At 38.1% G+C, this 22826-nt stretch overlaps 1 protein-coding gene across 2 annotated transcripts in view; it reads left to right on the top strand.

The window, feature by feature from the left end:
* The first annotated feature begins 339 nt into the window (after nt 1-339).
* LOC127383976 (gamma-aminobutyric acid receptor subunit pi-like) overlaps nt 340-22826 on the top strand; it is a 46948-nt gene continuing 24461 nt past the window's right edge. Inside the window, exons 1-3 of one of the 2 annotated variants that reach the window (XM_051617799.1) lie at nt 340-394; nt 8578-8666; nt 13019-13122. In XM_051617799.1, coding sequence (XP_051473759.1) covers nt 8611-8666; nt 13019-13122 — 160 coding nt within the window. In that variant the 5' untranslated portion in view covers nt 340-394; nt 8578-8610. Of the gene's footprint in view, nt 395-3031; nt 3064-8577; nt 8667-13018; nt 13123-22826 lie in introns of those variants that run through there. The other variant, XM_051617798.1, reaches the window with a different exon arrangement.

The following is a 22826-nucleotide window of genomic DNA, read 5'->3' on the forward strand; positions in this document are numbered from 1 at the left end:
AGATAAGCAGGAAGGTTTACAAGCCCTGCTGGTGAGAAGTACTGCCCCTGATTTTTGTCTGGCCAGAATTCCCCACCGCTTCTGTCTACAGCATCGTTTCCCCCAGCACACCAGAAACTGAGAAGGGGTGTAAATGAGCGTAAACCAAGAAGGCACGGCAGGGAAAGCACAGTGCTGATTAGAGGCAGCTGCGGAGGCTTAAGATACGGGCAGCGGGGGAGCTTTCTCCCCCTGCTGCCGCCCCTGGCCGGGGGCGGGCTTGAACCCGCGGCGCCGGGCTTGAACCCGCGGCGCCCGCAGTGCTCGCCCGGCTGCGCGGCTGCTCGGAGGCGGCCGCGGCTCCTTCCCCGCCCTCCGCCGCCGCGGAGGGGCCGCGGACACGGCCCCGCTGCAGGTAAGGCGCGCTGGCCCGCGGGGGACGCGGCACCCTCCCCGCTGGGAGCCTGGCCCCAGCACCGCTCCTTTCCTGGGAGTCCCTTTGCCTTCCCTTCTCGTTCCTCCCTCTCCCCTCAATTACTGTAAAAGAGTGTTTGTCTTCCCTCTCGGAGGTATTACTAAGATGCGTTCTGCTGGTTTAAAATATCACTGAATAACTCAAATTGCCATTAATGAAGTAAGCTACCCCTGAGAAGTGAGTTTCCCTCCAAAGGCAGCAAAAACTTTTTTCTAAAAAACAACAAATGGTGTATGGAGAAACTTCTCCCAGGAAGATGATTTAGGAGTTGTCTTCTGTTTTTTTTCCCCCAACTCTATCAAATCTGCAAATCTAACTTCAAATTAATATGTAGGTGAACAACGTGCCTGTACTTAAAAAGGTGTACAATATTTAAAAGAAAATAGGCAATGTTAATTACATCTGTTGTTAGGCATTGAGTAATGATGAAAGGAAATACTTGAAGTATTTTATTTCTCTGGCAGGCTTTAATTATTATTAAAAAAATAACCTTCCGATATACATAACTTTAATGTCTATTCAGACTTTATAAATAGGGTTCTTAAAGGTTGCTCTTCATCATGACACAACTCCAGGTAATTCTAATTACTGTCATAGAATGAAGCTAAAGCAGTGCGTACTTAAAGAAAAGGAAGGTCCTAAAGCAGCCACATACCACATAGGAAGATTAGTTAAATCTGTATTAGTAGGAAGAATCTGAAATACATGTTTTATTGAAAAATGCCATGTGCTTTCAAAGCCCTTGTGATTTCATCTTAGACTAAAGCCCTGCTGACTTTGAACTCAGTTCCTCATCTCAGCCAGAATAGCTATTCTGACTTCAGCCTTGGCAGGTACAGCAGTGTGCAGCTAAGCCCAGGACAGTGGACTTTGAGAACATTCACTTTTTCATGTGCCTGTGCAATTAAAATAATTTCTTCCTGTGATTATCTGTTGCTAATACATGTTTCTATTGAGTAATTTTAATGACATTAATTTGCACCAGTTGATTTCAAATGCAAAAACTTCCTAGATTGTAACAAAGCTTTGAAAACTGATTTTCTGCTTTCCAGTCTTTCATCCTGTTGCAGTGCTGAAAGTTGTTAGTTTGTGAATCTCCTGGTTACAGGACACTTACTAATTGAGTGAGGAACTACAGGCCTTAGACTCACACTGACAAGTTGGTTGGTGACTACGTGTCCCAAGAAAAATCATACTTCCCTGCAGATTTACAGGCATGCATAAGAATAGTCAAGCCAGGAATAATCTATGGTACAAATTCATAATTTGCATGGAAAGCAAAGCATCACTGGGGTATCTCATCTCCCTTCTTTTCCTTTTCTTCCCAAAGAAGTCTTTGCAACTGCAAACAAAATTAACTGCAAACCAGGGGGCCTGATTCTCTGCTGCAAATCTCAGAGATGCATTGCAAAATAGTCAAGGAGGAGAGAAGATCGTTATGATTAAGCCTAACCTGCTATTGCAGGGCTTTTATTTTTCCCTCAGTCTTGAGCATACGTTCAGTGACATATAGCAAGATGTCCCTCTATTCTTTAGTGCCGGAGGCTGCATGAACTGAAGCAGCAGGCACGCTGGTTGGCTCCTGCATAGCTGCTACAACATGATGATGCTTGAGTGAAGCTCACAAAAATCAGAGTTGGTGGGGAGACCCTCTTCCAGGTTAAGAAGATTCTAGCTCTGTTAACTTTCATAAGGAGCAGTAATTTACGCTGGCATCAGAAAGACATGATTTCACTTGTCCTTTCAAATAGAATTCTTACTTTCTTAATTTGGGACAGCATATTCTGTCCAACTTCCTGGATTTCCAACTGTTGATACTAATAATATTTGATTTGATAGTGCCCAAACAGGACTGTGGCTCCATCTTGCTACAGGCTATAGAAACAAGTTAGCCTGGTCTGTATAGCTAGTGAAGTATGGTATGGGTGCAGCAGTAGCTTCAACCCACGCTGGTGGGTACATTTTGGAAGCCTGGAGACCTGCAGTGCTCACTCAGCAGTCAGGTCTCAGCTAGGAGATGGGAGAGCATTCAAACCAGTGTTAGCCACAGAAAAGCTGTTTGTACCTTCCTGCAAAGTCAAAAACTTTATTGAGGTGCATTTCAGGTTTCATTCATCATTTGCAACCTCTGAAGGTCGCCTGCTGCTCTGACTTGACTCACATTGTTTAAAGTGCATGAGAACAGAGCACCTCTCTGCTCTTTGCTGCTCTAACATAGCCATATGGGTGGGCTGTGACTTGTGACAGTCAAACACAGACTGATGTGGCAGAAGGTGATCCTGACTGTCTGTGGGTGTGGGAGGACCTTGCAGTGTTGAAGCCAGTGAAGTTCTCAGATTTGAAACTTGAGGTTTCATACAAGAGGAGCCAGGCATTTGCAGATACATGTAGTGGTCCGGATGCACAGATGACAGCACTGGGATGTACAGAGCAAATGATTCAAGTAAAAAAGTCTATATACACATATAAACAACCATTAACAACTCCAGAAACTTCAGATTAGTTTGGATGATGACAAATGTCACTAATCAACAACGACTCAAATGCCACTGCTCTGCTGGACTTTTGAGTGGCAGCTATCTAAAAGCATGTTTAGTGACAAGGTGGAGGTAAGTTTTTTAATCAATTGCTTTTTTTTCTTTTTTAACTAGAAAATAGCACATGTGGCATACTTTCTATAGATTTTTCAATAGATGTGAGCAGATCTTGTAATGAGTACTATATTTAAGCAGTCACATGAGCACATTCATTTATGAAAACCTGTGAATGTTTATTACTACACTGATTTTTGTACCTTGTTGAAACCTTTCAGTTCAGTGTTATTCTAGTTGAAAGTAGGACATCTGACACTTATGGCGTGGAGATAGCTTCTGGAATTGTATTGCTGTCCTAAATACCCAATTGCTATAAATCTGAAATTAATTTTCCAGGAAAACTGTAAAACATGAACAACATCTCTGCCCAGTAACTTACTTTCCAGCTAACCCAAGATACATACAAATCTATTTAAAATGCACAAAATGAAAATAACTGGAGATAAACATGTGAAATAATCCTATTACAGGTTACGTAAGTTACTCTAAGGCTTAGATGTTTATGAAATTGATAATGCAGAGAACTTGGTGAGAAATGCAGACCTCGATCTAGAGCAGCAAATGCCTCCAACAATTAGTATTCATATTCATAATGTGGTAAATATTAGAAGGATACTGCTGGTGCTTACTCCTTCTGTGATTAGAAGTACTAATAATAAAAACAATTTTAAATGGCTGCAACAAAGGATATCTTTGACCAAGCTGATGACCTTTTAGTGTATTTTGAAGACAGTGATTTTACATGTTAACTTGTATATTATTCAGGATATTGAAATATATCACTGAGTTGTTGCTGATACAGGCTGAAATCTGCCATGCCAGTATCATTAAAAAGAAAATAAATTAAACTCTGTTACATAGATTTATTCAGAGTAATTTAAAATACTCTCATACAGTGCCCTATACATGTATAAGCAATGTTTTCATGGTGAAGTTTCACTTACAATTCATCTTGCTACACATTTTCATTTCTGGAGAATCTTAAATTAATTCTGCTTTTTTTTTTAAACAATATCACTTTCTGCTGTTAAACAGTGTCTTTGACAGAAAACATCTCTGAATGCAAAACTTGGGGAAGATGTTGTACGTGTTGGAACAACTTCCTGGTGTTTCAGTGAGAAAATGACATTTTCAGCTATTATTTTTATTACCTGTCACATGTGACAACTGTATTTGTTGGAACATCAGAGCATAACCAGAATTCAGCACTTCACTTTGAAGTACTGCTGGATATATCAACAGTAGAAACTTCACATGCATCCAGTTGCTAACACAGCACTGTCACCACAGATGTCCCCCATACTGCCTATCTCCGCAAACAAAACAGGATAAGACAGCTACTTTCTGTGGACCAAGTGAATTTAACTTTGTTTACTTGCCCGAGGAGACTTTGCATGGTTTTAGTGTCCACGCCAGGCAGGACCAGATGTGCTTAGGGCTTAGGAATGAGCTAGCTGGTGCGCCAAGAGCCAGATTGTCAGCCAAATAAAAGGGTGCCCATGATACAGACACTTGCATTGGTCCCTTTCATCAGTCAGTTCCTCAGTTAAACCCAGAATTTTGCTGCTTCTAGATTTTATTACTTCTAATTTAACTCATAAAAAAATCTCTTGCTACTTTTCACTCAAGCCATGCTCTCTGCAGTATTGATCCATCTTAACATGAAAAAGAATCTTAGTGTGTGAACCTTTTGCGTTTTCTTCTCTTTCATAATCTATGTATTTTAGGGAGACTTGCAAGTATTATAAAACTACAGTTATTACAGATGGGCATCCAGATGAATACAAAGACAGCACATCATTTTATTCCAGAAAATGCTATCTGTCAGTAACTACTGTCAATCAGTTGCCTGCAGTTGGCTTTTCCTAGTGATGAGCAAGAGTTACTCACTGTCCTTTATTTTTACTTGTTGCTTGGGCACAGCTGAAGGGAGGTAAAAAAAAATATTTCCTATGCAGTTTGGAAATAAGAAGAGTAAGGAAAACTGCCCAGAAGGATTGGAGAAGACAAAATGGCAGTATGGCACCAGGTGGTAATTTTCTAAAAGCAAGGGCAGGAGCAAAGGGAAAATAAAGAATCTGGAAGCAAGTGGCATTCTGGGGCCATATCCTGAAGGAGTTTTTCCTTCTTATCTCTCTGCCCCTCTACTTCTGAATCTTGTCTTGTGACTGTCTTTCATAGATTCACTCTGTTCCTCCCACTGAGTTTTTAGTATTTTCAATTTTTCTATTTTTCCCTGCACTTAGTTCATATCAATCTAACTACTGGAGGATCTAATAAAGTATATATATGTACAGACTGGTTACACTGCAGTTATGGTGAACAGTGCAGGTAGGACAATGCAGAGCAGAAGAGGTTGTTACACTTGGGCGCTCTGGCTGAATCTCTCCTGAATTTCTAGCAGCTCTTCAGTCAAGCACTTAAAGGCACTGTTATTCAACAGTTTAGATTCAGAGGTCAAATGCAACTACAGTGCTAATTCAGCGTATACTATCTATAAAACCCTATTCATGTTTTTTGTAGGTAATTCTACATGTAGCTTTAGATGCCTAGAACAGCAGCCATGGGATTCCAGGCATATGGCCACTGCTACGTGGCAAAGTCTTCAACTCATAATTTTTAGTCTTTTCTATGCTTCCACTGGTGGATAAGATACTTCAGTATAGCAGGCTTTTAATCTTTGAATCATTCACCCAAAATTCACCTCCAGTGAAATATAAAGATCCTGCTACTCCCTCTCTGTCAGTTCTTTGCTTCATCCCATTTCAGTCTTGAGGTCTGTGAAACTTGCATAATTCACTTTTCCTCTCATGCTGAAGATAATAAATACTGAATTCCCAGGAGGTATGCCACAACATTAGATACTATTTTGCAGTCCTAATCTGATCTGATGCAAAGTTGAAAGTGTTGTTGTCTCATCATATGGGAAAGTGGGGCAGATGCTTGTTACCTTTTGCCTCAGTTGCTTCATGGTATGTTTAGAACATGCAGATGTGCCAACATATGCACAATAATCTGGACAGCATGTTTTCTGTCTGGTAAAACCAAAAAGCTCAATATTCCATGCAGAGAACAGGTTATGTATATTTTTCTAGGCTCTGGGAAAAGGAAAAGATGTGTCTTGTTGAATTAGTTTTAAATATCAATAATCAATAAGGCCTACATATGCAGGAAGGAATCCTGCTGTGAGTGTATAGCATTTGATAAAAAATGCATGACAGAGGAAAGGTCCAAATGTGCAAACATGCCAAGAGGCAGGATTTTCAGTGGAAGAAGCCAGCTTGGTAAACCTCAAAAAAAGGACAATGGAGAAAAATGTGTGCACATGCAGCAGATATGTACATGAAGCAGTGATTTATGTGTCCCACTTAGGTATATTTGTGAGACTGCCAAAGACTTAATTAGCTGCCCAATTCTATTCCTTGCCTGGCATGCAATATCCCTTTGGAGTGATGGACTGCTTGGTGATATGGTAATTAGATCTCTTGATTAGTATTTCTTATACAGAAATAAGAGATCTTCTCCTTCCTGTTATTTCCTTTCTCTTGCCCCAAGCATACAAAAATCAAGGTACATACCATAGAATGGATTTGACCTTTTGTGTTTTAGAGAATAAATTCTCCCCCTATCCCACAGAAAATTGCTAAGTTGGAAGTTGGTGAAGATCTGGATGTAAACCCATTGCTTTAGAAAGAGATTGATAACAAATCCATTCATTTTGATCTTCAGTACTGTAAAAATTAAAACCAAAGTAGTACAGAAATTGTTTCCTTAAATCTGTTTGTAAAGGAACTTCAAACACACTAGGAGCTCAAAGCAGCAACTCAAAAGCTAAACATAAAATGCTTTATTACGTACTTATTAAGTCAGTAAGAGCTTTTCTGGGAAACCAGAAAGAGAATACTTATTTTTAGCATATTTTCCTGTGAGATAAATATAGTGAATGTAGACAATATCTATCCATACCCAAAATGAGATATGCAAGAGAGATCCCACGGTCTGCACCAGGAGTGCTACAGAATCAGCATTTAGAGAGCAATACTCCGACAACACCATCTGCTCATCTGTGCTCTATCTTCCTATTACAGGCTCTTGTAATGTCTCTTGCATGATTTTCTGTGGAAGTCAGTAGGAGTGTATGATTTATATTGACATTAATACTTCCCAGGCTGGTGCATGCTTAAAGTATCCAAGAATTTTTACTTGTTTAAAAAGTAATGGAAATGGCTTTCATTTTTCCTTGGAGACATTAAACTTACTTTGTTACTACAGCACTGTTTCATACAAGTCAGGTACCACTCACACTGCATTAGAGCAAATACCACTAGTCTCGCTTATACTAGGATTATAGACTGAAAGAAGTTTCTTTGGAGTAAAAATGTTCACTAGCATTTTGTGTTGGTCACTGAAGGATAGTAAAACAAAGCTTTAAGTTTTGAAGCATCAAATTCTTAACTATTAGTAATTTACTGTGAAATTGCAGTGTAAGAGACTCCTGAAAAATTTATTCTGAACATTTAAACAGTATTGTTTTATTCTCTCTTCATAAAACCTAAGACAGATATTTCATTTGAACTTAACATTTAACAGTTTTCCTGCAGATTCTGGGTAGGTAACATATCAGTGCTTTGATGAAGCAGAGTTTGCACAGCCCAAGAGTTTCAGATCTGTTGCATGACTGCATTAAAGTATTGATTGATACTCTTTTTGATCCAGAAGTGGATTACTGAAGTGGCAGATTACTTAAAATAACCATTATGGATGTGAATCAGACTGACAAAAGCAAATAAACTCCATTGAGAGGAAAACATCTTGCCTCAGCCATAGATTTTGATGAATGTGGATAGTTGTATGTTTGTTTATATACAGGTAAAGGATGTTTTTTGAACAGCTAGAGGTAGACACATGTAATTTCAATTTTCCTTATTAATGAAAAGCTTACCAAATATATATGTATCAGAGGTTTTGTTACTGCCTGTGTACCAGAGACACTGCTTTTAAACAGCTGTGTTCTAAGGTGAAGTTATGTATTTTCTATTCCTAGCAGTGCACAGGAGCACATGAGGCACTCATGTACAAGCCTGAATAGCAGAGACAAAGCTCCAAGTGTTTGTGATTCTGCTGAACATGTTTGCAGTTATTTTTTCTAAACAGTTACTTTATAAAATATTTAAAGGATAGATGCAAAAATGAAAGAGTTTTAATATACTGTAATGCAGCTTCTATTGGCAAATTAAATTATTGCTGATGCTAAGTATTTTTTAAATTTTAGAGTTTTTTATTTTATATATTTACTAATACACTTATATAGGTACTACATGTATCTACACTTATATGAACATATAGGTAAATATGTTTATATAATATAATACATATATATTATAAGATATATTTTACATATATATGTATATACATTGATAGCAGCAGGTATTCAACATACAGTATTTTCAGTGCTGAAAACCTTGTGAAATTTGTATATTTGGAATGCAAATGTGTTGTAAATAATTCCCTCTGCATTTTTTTTTTTAGAAGCTACAGGAACTTTTGAAACGACACCTGACAATGTGCAATCTTCAGTGCTGCAGTTTCAGAGCCCTTTTTCTATTGATGCTGTGTAGGTAAGAAATATGTGCTAAAAATATTATTTCTTCAACATATAATAATATCAGTTTGTTTATAATCAAATTACTTGTAATTAGAAATATATCTGACCAGGTAACAAAGTGAAATCTAATTGACAGTTGACTTTTGTCTCTTACAAAGATTAAACTCCATGAATCATCTCAGCTGCCTTGATTGAAGTTAGATTTTTTTTTTCTCTAAGACGAGTGATGGGAAGAAAATGAAGGAATTTAACTTAAGCAAATGATCCTTCAATGGATTGCCATGTAGCAAGTGTAAATATCATATCAGACTCATAGTCCTTGCCTGGCACAGGGTAACTTGCCTGAGGACAGAAATACGAGATCCACTTGGATGTACTACAGGCTTGAGGTAGTAAAGTTCATCTTTGTGCATCTGTTACTAAAAGAGGATGTCTTAAAAATTACCTGGTTAAAGCACTGTCTTCTTACTCTGTTTATCAAGTAGTGAAATCTTTAGGAAAGCTGGATGGTGAAAATGATCCCTTCTGTGTACCAGTAATCCTGCTAACAACACAGTTGCTATGACAAAACAAGCCCGTAAGATAGAAATGGAGCACTTAAAATACATTTCTTCTACAAAAATGGGGAAAAATTATTCTTTGCAAGTAATTCTAATAAGAAAATGTGAGAACAGACAAGTTAAATATTGTCACTACCATCTCTAGCTGAAATATTTACAGCCTGTTAGCCAGTTCTCTAAGTAGCATTGCCTAACCTATTTGGTGTCCCAGTAAATTCCTCAAGATAAAATTCCACCTGAGCTTTAGTTCAAGTAGGTGTGCAAACACATGTTTAGATAAAACTTTCACTTGTCTGTGAGGGCAAGTGGAACAGTCCCATGGAAGGGAGTTTAAAGCATCCATCTCCCCTACCTTCTCTAGTTCTATAATGAGATCATTGTCCAAAACACACAGTAATTGTTCCTTTCTTCCTCATCAGCTGTGACTTGCCACACTTTGTTATCACTGGATAATTCATGGCTTTGCAGTAATAAAACACTGCTAAGACATCAGAAAAATTTCAGAAGCACCTAAGTAACAAGGAGGCAAAATTCCCCAATATGTTGAGCCTGCAGTATATAATTGCCTTTGTTACTATGAGGCAGACTTTCTGAATCCTCCACATGGCTAAGAGTACCCAGAAGCACAGACAGTTAATTCCTGTATAGTGTCCATGGCATTATGTGCCATACAGAAGCCTGTATCCTGGAGCACATCAGGTACCAGACAAGAAGCAACACCTTTGCATCTGTCAACCCTTCATCTGCAAAAAAAGCTTTTTTTCCACTAGCTTTTCTGAGGGGGGATGTTTAAAAAAGTTGCTCAGACAATGTTTGGGGTTTTGTTTCTCCTGTCTCTCAGTCTTAAGGAGTTTCTGCCTCTTTCAATGGTACATAACACTTGACAAAAAATAGTCAGAATATTCCTCTAGGTGTGTCTGGACTGTACTTCTAAGCAGTGACATATGATGCTGTCTAGGGCAGATGTTCCCTTTTCCCCTTCCAGTTAACGAATTCTGTTTAGACACTAACTTGAAAGTATCTCAAATAACAAGCAGTTGTACCTTTCAAGTTTAGCCTAGTCTGTAAAAATACTAAGCTTCTGAGCCATAAGAATAAATAAGGAAATTAAATAATTATAATTCAGCATTTAGCAAAGCAAGCATGGGTCATTGAGCCTGAAGAGACTGAAACATGTATTCTGCATTGACAGCCTAGAACCAATAGATACTCCAGGGTGTCAAACTCACTCTTGCTTAGACCTGAAAGGGTTACTTTAATTGAAGAGCACTTCAAAGCAAACAGGACATCCTGCCTTACAGTGTAGATAAGCAAAACCACTTAAGGCAAGTAACATCTGTAGGTTCCATGCCTTCCAACACTGACAATCTGCTTCTGAGTATCTCCAAAGTTACCAGGATGGTAACACCAAACACTCACAATTAGGAGGCATCAGGTTCCTCTCAGATGTTGGCTTGTCATAATAGGACTGCTCAGAGATTGTATGGCCAAATAGCATACAAGGAACAGTGTCCCATTAATTAGCAACCTCAATTACTGCGCGACAGCTTTCCCATGCCAACTGGTTCTTACTTAACCATAAAAATCAAAGACCAGTAATATGAGGCTACACATCATGTATTAATGACAGAAATAAAGAATTATCTTAGTGTGCCACAGGTGTTTTAAGGGAAGGCCTTACATACAATAATGCTGAATACTTCAGATATATTTGAGAAAATAGCCATTAATGGTAACACAGCTCTTGAAGTGAGTGCTGATTGTAGCCTTGCAGTGGAAGAGGGACAAGTTTTTTTTATTATTGTTTCATAATACATAAAAGTTATTCAAGGACAATCCAGTAAAACTGTGAAATTAAACTAATGCAGCTCATTGAGCACTTAACTAAAATTACATGTAAATTAGAAAAAGCAGAAAAATCTGTGTTAAGTAGAGCATTTAAGAAATTAATTAAGTTCAAGTACATTTCTAATTCCAACACTTTTGTGCAACATAAAGCTGCTTTTTAAATTTATATTCACATTTCAGCTCCATATGACTGTGCTTGTTTCTTTAGGACACAACTTACCAGAGAAACATTCTTTATTTCAGTGCTGGTATTACTGAAGATCACACTTAACATTACGTTAAGTATTAACATAGTTCTGTAATAATAAACCCATAAAAGCTAGGGACAAAATAAGGGAAATAGGATCATTCAAGTACCTAAGTTACACAGGTTGTAAAACTGTTAATGAAAAACAGCCACTTAAGTGGGAATAGGGTCTTGTGAACAGAGAAATTATGCAGCAAAGGGAGCACTTAAAGACAGTAGACTCCACACCTAAAAGCAGTGTGGTTTGGTCACACATATTCAATGAGGTCATCTCAGCATTTAATTTTTGCCAACCTAAAGTACTGGATTATTCCTAGTGGATGAAACCACAGTTTCCTAAGAGAACATCTCAAACACTCTCAGAAATGATAAAATTCAAATAAAAGGAAGAAGCTTTGGAAGTCTATAGAGAATCCAAAAATACCATTAGGAATAAAAAGTAGGGTTTTCAGGAACAGATCCAGGAGGAGGTGGGAAGAAGAAATTCAATAAGGATTGGTTAGAACTAGGAAAGAGCTTAGAAAGGAAGAGGCACAGTGGCACTCTCCTGCTGAATATACAGGTGGCTGCTCTCTGTTAGCAGAGACAATGCCTGTAGTCAGCTGGGCTTCCTTGAGTAAATTGGTTGTTTGCATCTTACCTTCATAATTAGAGAACTAAGTCATACTTCCAAATAACTGGCAGTGAGAAGTCAGTACCACTTGTGTTCCAATTTATGAAGTGCACAGCCTGAACCTGTGATGGGTAAGCACACCCTGCTCACACTTTTGGGGTGTTCACCATAAGCGTTGGTCAGAAATTAAGAGCAAGGCTATGATACCTTTTGTTATACATCAGTTGCTTTCACTGTAACTGCCCTCCCTAGCCCCAGCTCTCCTTCCGACAGCTGTTAACCATCAAGATCCATAAAAGGTGAGGGGGTGAATATATAAAAATTAATTCTGAGATGGACTGAGTAAGGAAATGCAATTCAGGTATGTGGCTTCCCCAGTTTCTTTGCTTATCCTTCTTATGAACCTCCTCATGAGGCTATTGTAGGGGCTTCAGGGCAAAAGTGGGGTTAGTAATTACTTATTTCTATTCGGTTTCTGTGGATCTTATCTGTAGGAGTTTCTGAATAATGGAGTAGTTTGTATTCTTGTTATGCCTCACTGATTTTGCCCAACAGGATTATTTCTGTAACCTGTTTAAAATTGTGTTGTAAAAGCTGGATTTTAAAAGTGCTTTTATGCACTAATCTCTGAGGCTGGTTTCTGTCTCTCCAGGAGCTAAATTGCGTATATTTTATTATGTAAAAAGAAGCTTAATTTTAAATGCTGAAATAATCAGTCAACATACTCTTACATTCATAGATTGCAACAACAGTGCTCTATTTACAGAGAAGGTATTAGAGAAAACTAAATTATTTTCTCAGGTGAGGTGCTAAGAAATTACTGACTTTAAAGAAACAATAGGCTTTAAGGTATTAAAGTAGTGTATTTTTCCAATAAGAGACTAAGAAAGATCATAAAATCTGATATTTTCCAGATATTTTCCACTATTTTTCTACAGTGCTGTGAAATGTAAACATACAAATGTTTCATTGTAAATTATCTGATGGGCAGTAATCACCAGTAACTTTGAAACTAATACAGCATTTTCTTGGAATATCATCTCTGTTCTAATTGGTGATGTTTTTTTAAAGCATCCTCACTTTTTCCATTACTTTAGGTCAATGCAAATTCCTGAAGCTGAAGGAAAAGATGAAATTCTGCCTCCAACTATACAAAAAATAATGAAAGGGTACAACAAGTATCTACGTCCATTTTTTGATAGTAAGTAGAAAAGCTTAGTAAGATTGAGCTTTAACATAATGCAGTGCCTGAAACTTAGCAGTGAGAGCAAATGCTTTTTTTGCTGTACTTTTTTTTTTCTGATGTTTGACAGTGACTGATCTGATTATACATGATGTACTCTGATGTAATAAGATAGAGCAACAGCTTTTGTAGCCCAAGGTGAAACTTATATATTCTAGGCATTCACAAGCAAAACTTCCAGACTCTGTTAGAAACCTGGTTATCGATGGTCATGAATCCTCAATGAAATAAGCTGTGACATCTTACCTATTTAAAAGCATAATTTTCCCTGATTTCCTAAATAAAAATTATTTTAAAAAAAGATTAAATATAAAAAAGCTTTATATCTCAAGCTGTTCATAAAAGCACTGGCAAATCTTATTACTCTACCAAGTATTATATGCATTGATGTCAATATAATTAATAATTCAGAAAAATGTTTGAGTTGGAAAAGATCTTTAAGATAATGAAGTTCAACCATTAATCTATCACACTGCCAAGTCTACCACTAAATCATGTCCCTAAGCACCACATGTACAGGTCTTTTAAAATATCTCCAGGAATGGTGACTCAACGACTTCCCTAGGTAGCCTTTTCAGTGCCTGACAACCATTTCAGTAATTTTTCTTTCCTACTATCCAATCTAAACCACCCCTGGCACAACTTGAGGCCATTTCTTCTGGTTCTATTGCTTGCTACTTGGGAGAAAAGACCAACCTCCACCTCTCTACAACCTCCTTTCAGGTAGTTGTAGAGTGAAATATTCAGAAACGTTAGAGGTTTCAAATGGAGACTTTTTATCTTTGTTTTGCCTCTCCCTTTCATAACCCATTTAAAAATGATTAATTGAGGAGTTTCTCAGACCATACTGTTGTCTCTTGCCATACAAATATCTGGTGAAATTTTAGGTTTAGGAGAGAAGGAAAGCTATTTAATCTATTTGATTGCCTCAGCTGCTGATAGAACTGCTCTAAAGTATTTACATGGTTTAAGAGTATTTTTAGCTAATAGGAGTGTTAATTAATAAATTAACTCCTTCTCATTGGAGGTGAGGCATAATGGAAAATAACTATATGTTCAGTGGTCATTAATATATTTCCTTCTTTACTTCATGCTAGTGCTAGAGATACATTGACACTGCCATGATAGATGTGCTCTGGTAGACAGCAAACAGAATTTCATTGCAAAATCCTATGACAGTAGTTAAGACCAATGATAAAGCACTTCTGAGTTATGAATCTCCCTTCCTAACATAAGCCAGTTCTTTTTCTCAGCTGTTTTAAGGCAGCAAGTCTATAGTTCTTTTCCTTCTTGGGATTTTTATCAGAGGGACACTGAGGATTTCTGTGTTTGCCTGGAAATCCCTGAGGAGCTCAAGCACAGATCAAATCTGTGTCATGTGCAGAGCCAGTCTAGCTCGACCAGGAGATGCCAGCATCGCTTTGTGTGCTCGCTGCAGCTCAGGCAGGCAAACGCCCCGTCTCTGCAATCTTTGATGGATCTGTATTAGCCCTAGGAGATGAGACTCTGCAAAATACATTTTAATGATGCCATTTCTAAATTGCAGGGTTGCTGGTTTTATGCAAAATTATTTTTTGTAGGAATAATTTAGATTAGGATGACCCAGCAAGTGTTCATCCTGGTTTTTGGACCTATAGCTTTTTGCAAGATCATCTAGGGTTGTTTCCATGTGATAGAGGCATGTATGCTCGAGGTGAAGTGATGAATGGTATCTGCCCAGCCCTGACTGGGAACTCTCTGTTTCTTGGCAAGGTGGGCTGCAGTTTGGATGAGGTTCAAGTGGAGGAGAAGCTATTGATCTTCTCAGAAACAGAGCTAGCAAACCACCCAAATCCTCAGCTTAACAAATCAGTGGATTATACTGATGTACGTGACCACATCTATCCTAGCTTTGCTCCATGTAATATTTTCCTTATTTCTATGGATATTATCTGCCTGCAGCTGATGTACTTTGTTCTTTGTGAGAAAGATTTCTTTATAACTGGCTTTACTCAGAATTATTAATACTCGGAAGCAATGGCTACAGCACACCTGCAAAACAGCTGATGAAGCCAGAGTATCAACTTAGTCATTTATACATTTGTGACTGTTTTTACCTTCCTTATCCCCCCGATCCTTAATTTCTTTGATATGTTATTTGCATGTTAATAGAAAGAGACCGCATAGTTAAAAATAGATTGTAAGATCAAAGTGCTGGTTAGACTTGAGTAGGCTAATGAATATAAATGTATGATAAAACCATAAACTGGGATATTCTGGTACTGCTGGAGATTATCATCTATTATAAAAGTCTGCACAATTCTACTTGTGTCAGCCTAGAAGTGGTGATTTACTCTGAGAAGGAAACTTGCATTTCTAGAAATGTGAACAGAAAAGGATGTACATGCATATCAACCCTAACTTCTATGTTTGCTGTCTGAAATGCATGAAAGGATTTGTATAAAATGGAAACCTAGCATGTGTGTGTTGATGTACGGAAACAAAGTCCTAAAGTCAGCCTCTTTAAGACACTTGCCACCCCCTTTTTTATGGCCAAGATTCATTTGCTTTGGAAAATGTGCATACTTCTACTTATTTGTGTGGTCATTGAGAAATGCATAAATATAAATATGCATGAAGAAATTTGTCATAGAACTAGACGGTATTTTTTGTTGACATCTAAGTGCTTTGAATTTAATGTGACCTAGTCACTGAAACTTTATTTTTAGCCGGTGTGAGAGGGCCAGAGATTAGTTTGAGTTTTAGAATAACGTAATTCAAAGTAATTTCAAAATTATTAATCCTTGAAACTTCAGGCAGGAAATGGGGATTTTTGAAGTCATATTTGTTGTCAATATTAAATCATACTTTTACAAAATCAGTGACACTAAATTCCTTAATATTAGGCAAAATGTTTTTTTAGTCCTGAAAAGAAAGCATTAGATATAAACAAATTATTATAGAATGAAAGACCTTTTTTTCCCTGAAGCCAGGAGAAACAGAAATATTTACTAGTCAAGGAAATTTTATGGCAGCTCTTAAGTTATTTGTTTAATAAGCCCTTCATTTGCCTATTTCTTTGTGTTTGGTCCTTGTGCTGGAGCTGCCAGATGACTGTGAATTACCTAAGGGGATACAACTTAACTAGTATCATTAACAAGGGGATTATGAAGATATTTTTCATTTGAATCCAGTGACTGTGCATAACAACCTGCATGGACTGGAACTAATATATTTCTAGATTTTAAAACTGGATTAATCTCACTTGAGTTATTTCCACCACAGGTCACCCCTCCAGACCCTTCTGACTCAAATGCTGCCATTTGTGCCCAATCCTGACTGTCATTTCCATCTCTAGGCACCTAAATTAGGTGCCTGAAGTTAGATTAGTTGAAGTCAGGCTTAGTATGCCAAAGGTTTGCAGACAAATAAAACTGACGGACCGTTTTATGTTTGTCCCTGGTGTGTTGCACATAGCAGTTGCCAAGTTATGGGGGTACTTCTACATAGTGTTTATTACAGAGGAATCCCAGCTGAATGGGTTTCTTGGCTTTGCCCTCATCTGAATGCTACTATTAAGGATGTTCTCTTTCCTTCATACAATAACGTTTTAATGTAACAGGAGAGGTGCTTGAGGACTGGAGGATAGCAAATGTCACACCAGTCTACAAGAAGGGCAAGAAGGAGGACCCGGGTAACTATAGACCGGTCAACCTCACCTCCATCCCTGGAAAGGTGATGGAACAACTTGTTCTTGTCACTATCTCCAGGCATATCAAGGATATGGGGGTCATCAGGAGCAGTCAACATGGTTTTATCAAGGGTAAATCATGTTTGACTAGCCTCATAGCCTTCTATGAGGAAATTACTAGGTGGATAGATGATGGTAGAGCGGTAGATGTGGTCTATCTTGATTTCAGTAAAGCATTTGACACCGTCTCCCACAGCATCCTTGTAGATAAGTTGATCAGGTATGGGTTTGATGATCAGGCAGTGAGATGGATCAAGAACTGGTTGAAAGGAAGGAGTCAGAGAGTTGTAGTCAATGGGGCAGAATCTGGTTGGAGGTGTGTGACCAGTGGAGTCCCTCAAGGGTCGGTACTGGGACCGGTGTTGTTCAACATCTTCATCAACGACCTGGATGAGGGTATAGAATGTACCCTCAGCAAGTTTGCTGATGACACTAAGCTGGGAGGAGTGGCTGACACACCAGAAGGCTGTGCTGCCATTCAGAGGGACTTAGACAGGCTGGAGAGTTGGGCGGGGAGAAACATGATGAAGTTCAACAAGGGCAAGTGTAGAGTTCTGCATTTGGGGAAGAAAAACACCATGCACCAGTACAGGTTGGGGGCTGACCTGCTGGAGAGCAGTGTAGGAGAAAGGGACCTGGGAATCCTGGTAGACAGGAGGATGACCATGAACCAGCAATGTGCCCTTGTGGCCAAGAAGGCCAATGGCATCCTGGGGTGCATTAGAAAGGGTGTGGTTAGTAGGTCAAGAGAGGTTCTCCTACCTCTTTATTCTGCATTGGTGAGGCCGCATCTGGAGTATTGTGTCCAGTTCTGGGCCCCTCAGTTCAAGAAGGACAGGGATCTGCTTGAGAGAGTCCAGCGCAGAGCTACAAAGATGATTAAGGGAGTAGAACATCTCCCTTATGAGGAGAGGCTGAGGGAGCTGGGTCTCTTTAGCTTGGAGAAAAGGAGACTGAGGGGTGACCTCATCAATGTTTACAAATACGTAAGGGGTGAGTGTCAGGGAGATGGAGTTAGGCTTTTCTCAGTGATGACCAGTGATAGGACAAGGGGTAATGGGTGGAAATTGGAGCATAGGAGGTTCAAGGTGAATATACGAAAAAATTTTTTTACTGTGAGAGTGACAGAGCACTGGAACAGGCTGCCCAGGGGGGTTGTGGAGTCTCCTTCACTGGAGACATTCAAAACCCACCTGGATGCGTTCTTGTGTGATGTGCTCTAGGTGACCCTGCTCTAGCAGGGGGGGTTGGACTAGATGATCTTTCGAGGTCCCTTCCAACCCCTAAGATTCTATGATTCTATGATTCTATGAATGTCTCTCTTTGAGCTGCCTCATCAAGCAAGTCTTAAACTGAACAGACTTGGGACGTTACATTAGCCAATTAAAAAAATTGTTAGTAAATAGTAACCCTTAAGGTAATAATATCCATCCTAGACTTTTAGATAGATGTGAAAGTATTCTATAGAAAAGCTGACTTAAGTGATTTAAAAATGCATACTTATTTCCTTTAAATGTGCTACATAATCCTGACACTTTATCTCAGTAATAGAAACTGATTTCGACATCAAGTTTTCTGCTGAAACTGTGTAGACCAAATTTACAACTTTAGGTGCTATGCCAAACCTCTCTGAATTAATGAGCAATTCCTGCTGACTTCAGTGAGCCTTGGATCAGGTTCATAGAGTTATTAAGGGATGCATAAAATCGTGTAAATAATTTTATACAAATAGATTTTTGTTCTGTGATTGAATGTGATAACTTGAGTGTTCTAATTAAGAGAGAGTCTAGGAAAAGGTCACAGCTAAGTATATTTGAATATGGAAGATGCTTTCAAGTGGTATAGAAAACTGTCATCAGTTAGGCGAAACCCCATTAAAAATATTACTTAGCTTTGAAATGAGTAATATATTTATGTTCTTAAGTTTTAAGTTCAAGAAAGTGAATTTAATCTTCAATTTGCTTCTGTGCAAGACCAGTCACCGTATTTTTTATTTTTTTTTCTCAAATGTTGTTTATATTAAGTTCTATGAGTTTAATTAAATTTTAGTCTTCAGAAGTTTACATTTTGCTGCCACAAGAGACTGGGAGGTATCAGAATGTTAGTTGTGTCTAAGACCTTTTGATTTAGAGAGATCAGCTAGGACTGTATATGAGGAGGAAATGCCAAATACTAAGCCAAAGACAATTTTATGTATCAACCAATGTCTTAATTCTTCAGAGAAAGACAAAAAGCTTAGAGTATGTATAACCAGTTGTATATTGGAAAAATGTTTCGAATCCGTATTGAATCCTTAAAATTTTGATTTAATAAATCAATGACTTGGTGCAAAACTGTAAACTTCAGCATACAGATAGTAACATAGATTTTCCTTCCTTTCTTGTGGAAATAAGAGACAAAATTATACCGTCATTGCCACCAAACCCACTTTCCTGCATGCAAGACAGTTTAGTTGTTTTGGTTTTGTTTTTTTCCCCACTTCCTCTAAGGACTGAGTTCTGGAGACCCTAGATGATGAACAGTGATTAGGTTCAGTTAGAAAAAAATCTTTTTATTTGAAGTCTCATGTTGTCTCTACCTTCCATATACTAGAATCTTGCTTTGTTTCGTTACAGAATGTGTACAACTTACTGCTGAATACCTTTTCTGTGCATTTACTGGCATTGGGCAAGTTGCCTCTCAGTCTTCTCTTTGAGGAGCTTGAGTAAATGTGGATCCTTAATTTTCATGTCACAAGCTTTGATATTAAGCTTCTAGAATTTTTTGTCTTCTGGAAAATTTCTCTCTTAGTTGAACCCTCTTTGTTTGCACATTTCTTTGCAAAAGTGGAAAACAAATCTTGTCACAGTAATCTCATAAGTCTTGCCAATACAGCCTACATTGCAAGATAACTTAATTCTGTGTAGTGCTTCCCATTGCCATAGTGCTTCTACCAAAGCGTTATATGGAAAGATCATGTTGAAATTATTATCTGTGACAAACTATAAATCCTTCTCAAAGGCACTGCTTGCCAAGATAGTTTCCTATCCTCTACTTACTGCCTGCATTATTTGTTCCCACATTAATTGCTTGCATTTGGCTATATTAATGTGTTTTTTGACAAATTATTTAACAAGCTTGTTATTATTACAATCCCCACCAATTTTTATCTTGTCCACAAACTACTAGCAAAGCTACATCACTGTCTAAAGATCATTGATGTGAACAATCAGGATTGAGGCTGATTCCTGCTAGAAATGGGTCAGTCTTCTGATGTCTTCATATCAACAATTAGAGTTGAGATCTGTCAGAAGGCCAATCTTAATTTGCCTAGTCTCTTCATGTAATGTGTGTTTGTCAGAAAGATGTCTTGTGGTGAGAAGTTAAATGCACTGAAAAAAAATCCGAGTGTAATGTATCACATTATCTAAAAGTCCCATAAAACTCTAAACAAAGCAAAGCTGGTTATAATAATACTTTTTCTTCTAATTCTCTTAGAGTTGCATAGAATTTTATCCATTATTGCTGCAAGGATTTAAAAAAGCCATCCCTTTAGAGCTATTTCTGAATGTCAGAATTGTTCTCTTAAACTAAACAAAAAGCTAGTATTGCCAGCCCAGCACTGGCAGTTCATGGTGGTGCAGATTGATTTCAGTAACAGGTCTTCAGACGTACAGATACATGCATGACATAGTGGTGGTTTACTTTGTTGGTACAAAGTTTAACAGACTGTGGTCATGGCTGTGATCCAAATTTAATTTTTAAGTATGCTTCCTGTGACTCTTCAGGCTACTTTCCCATATGGAGTTACTGTGAAAAGCTGTAAAGTGCATAAAGTAACAGCCTTTGTAAATAAATTTCAGTAAAAGCTAAAATGTGTCTTAATAAGCTTGTGCACCCATGTCTGTAACTCGGAACACCCTTTGGGGTTTCTTTATCATGTTTTGAAAATTCCCTTCACTAATACAGAACAGACTGTGACTTCAGGTTTCTTATGAAGAACTGTAGATCTCTTCTGAAGTTGTCATTATACATAAAATTCCTGCCAAACATATGGAAATGCAGGAACTGACTGCCTCATCTGGCCTCCTGCCCTGTTTTTGACACTGTCAGCAGGAGACCTTTCAGAGGAAGTTCAGGGGAAACCCTGGTGGATAATTATGGAAAGACTCATTCTGTTATTGATACTTTGCTTATTTAGTAAGGCACCATAAATTTTATTTAGCCTCACACACAAAAAAGAAATTAGCATTTAACTATTAATATTGTTCTGATTTAATTAACTGTTAAAACAAAGTTATTCTTAGCAGCTTGCATTGTGTTGATAAAGACCCCTTCCATAAGGACTTTTTTTTCAACTCCTCCTTCAACAACTCCTCCCCAGCATGTTGCTCTGTCTGGAGGGCTATAATTTTCTGTTGAGTTTCCTAAGTGCTTGGCTCCAACTGGCTGCACAGCATGAGCACTTGGGCAGGGCCACAGAGACCATCAGGGCAAGCAGAGTGAGATGGTTTAGGCCTGACTTTGCAGCTGTTCCTTAGCACTTGAACTGCAAGACAGGTCTGTGCTAGGACAATCAGTTTGAGCTTGTAGTGTCACTTAAACTAAGGTGGATCTAATATTTTGGTGGTTGGGAGTCACCCAGCACTACAATTGCATTACTCAGTATTACTTGGGAAAAAATACAACAGGGAAGAAAGAAGGAAAAGATGTACAAAGTGACTTCACCCTGGCTCAAACCAGGATAGTTCTGTTTCTGTGAAAAATTAAACCTAAGTTAATTTCATCAGTCTTTCTGGAAAGTCAATTTTTCCTCTCAGTTATGTAACAATAGCACTGATGATACCAAAATGCTGCTAGTGAACATTTTTCCTAATCTGTATCACCTTAACTAAGCAAGGATCAAGTGTCATTTCTACCAGTAAAATATGATAGGAAAGCGTCTGATTTTTCCCAGCCACAATTTCTATGTAGCCAGTGGAATGCTGCATTGTCTGCTTAGGATAGTCCATCATTAAGCATCTGCCTTGCATGGGGAAGTTCTCTCCAAATTCTTATGTGACAGTTGGCAATAATATGCTCTGTTACAGTCAGATGTGGGAATCTGTAGGAAGACTTCAAGAAGATAATTAAAAAATGGATTATAAAACGTGTGGTGAACGGTCTGTGACAATATGTTTGTTTTTTTTTTTTTTTGGAAATTGAATGAATTTTGAGGATTGGACACATCTTTTGAGTCTGGCAACATTATACCTGTAATAATGATGTAGTACAATGGTAAGCCCAAGTATCAATTGCTGCTGTTGCATCCTAGAAAGTTGGGTTGAGTTTTCTGGAAGGTCAGATTTTTAATCCTGTAGGGACAAAACATAAATGTACTCTTGGAATGCCAAAACCTGAAAAGAATGATAAGAAACAGAACCAAAATGAAGAAAAAGCTGTTAGTGGTCTGAGACCTTTTCAGTAAAATAATTTTGTTCCAAAGTTAACCCCCAAAGACTTATTGAAATAGATTAACAAAGTTTTCAATTTCCTATGTACAATTTACAGCATACAACAAAGACATAGATTGCCATCAGGGGATGCTGCAAATCTACAGTCCTCTTTTAAGTTTGAGCTTTACATTTGAACTTTAAACTGAGTCCAGAACAAAGCATTTAAAGATACTATCAGGAATGCCTGATGTTTAACAACTTCAACACTTGCATTACAAATGGAAATTAATGAAAAAACCCTCACAAAATTAATACACTGATACCTCTTAGAATGACACATTATTTATTTTTATTTTACTGTTACTCTGTGGGGTGGAGTTGGACCCCATCCTCCTCTAGATGCAATTTGGGGGCATATAAGAGCCATGTACCTAAGACATTGCAAGGGGCCAAGCGGGGCTTTCAGCAGTATCCCTGCACTGCACTGGCACCATCAGCTCTGTATATCTTAGCAAAAG

Source organism: Apus apus, chromosome 4 (genome assembly GCF_020740795.1).
Source record: "Apus apus isolate bApuApu2 chromosome 4, bApuApu2.pri.cur, whole genome shotgun sequence".
NCBI classification, from domain to species: Eukaryota; Metazoa; Chordata; class Aves; order Apodiformes; family Apodidae; genus Apus; species Apus apus.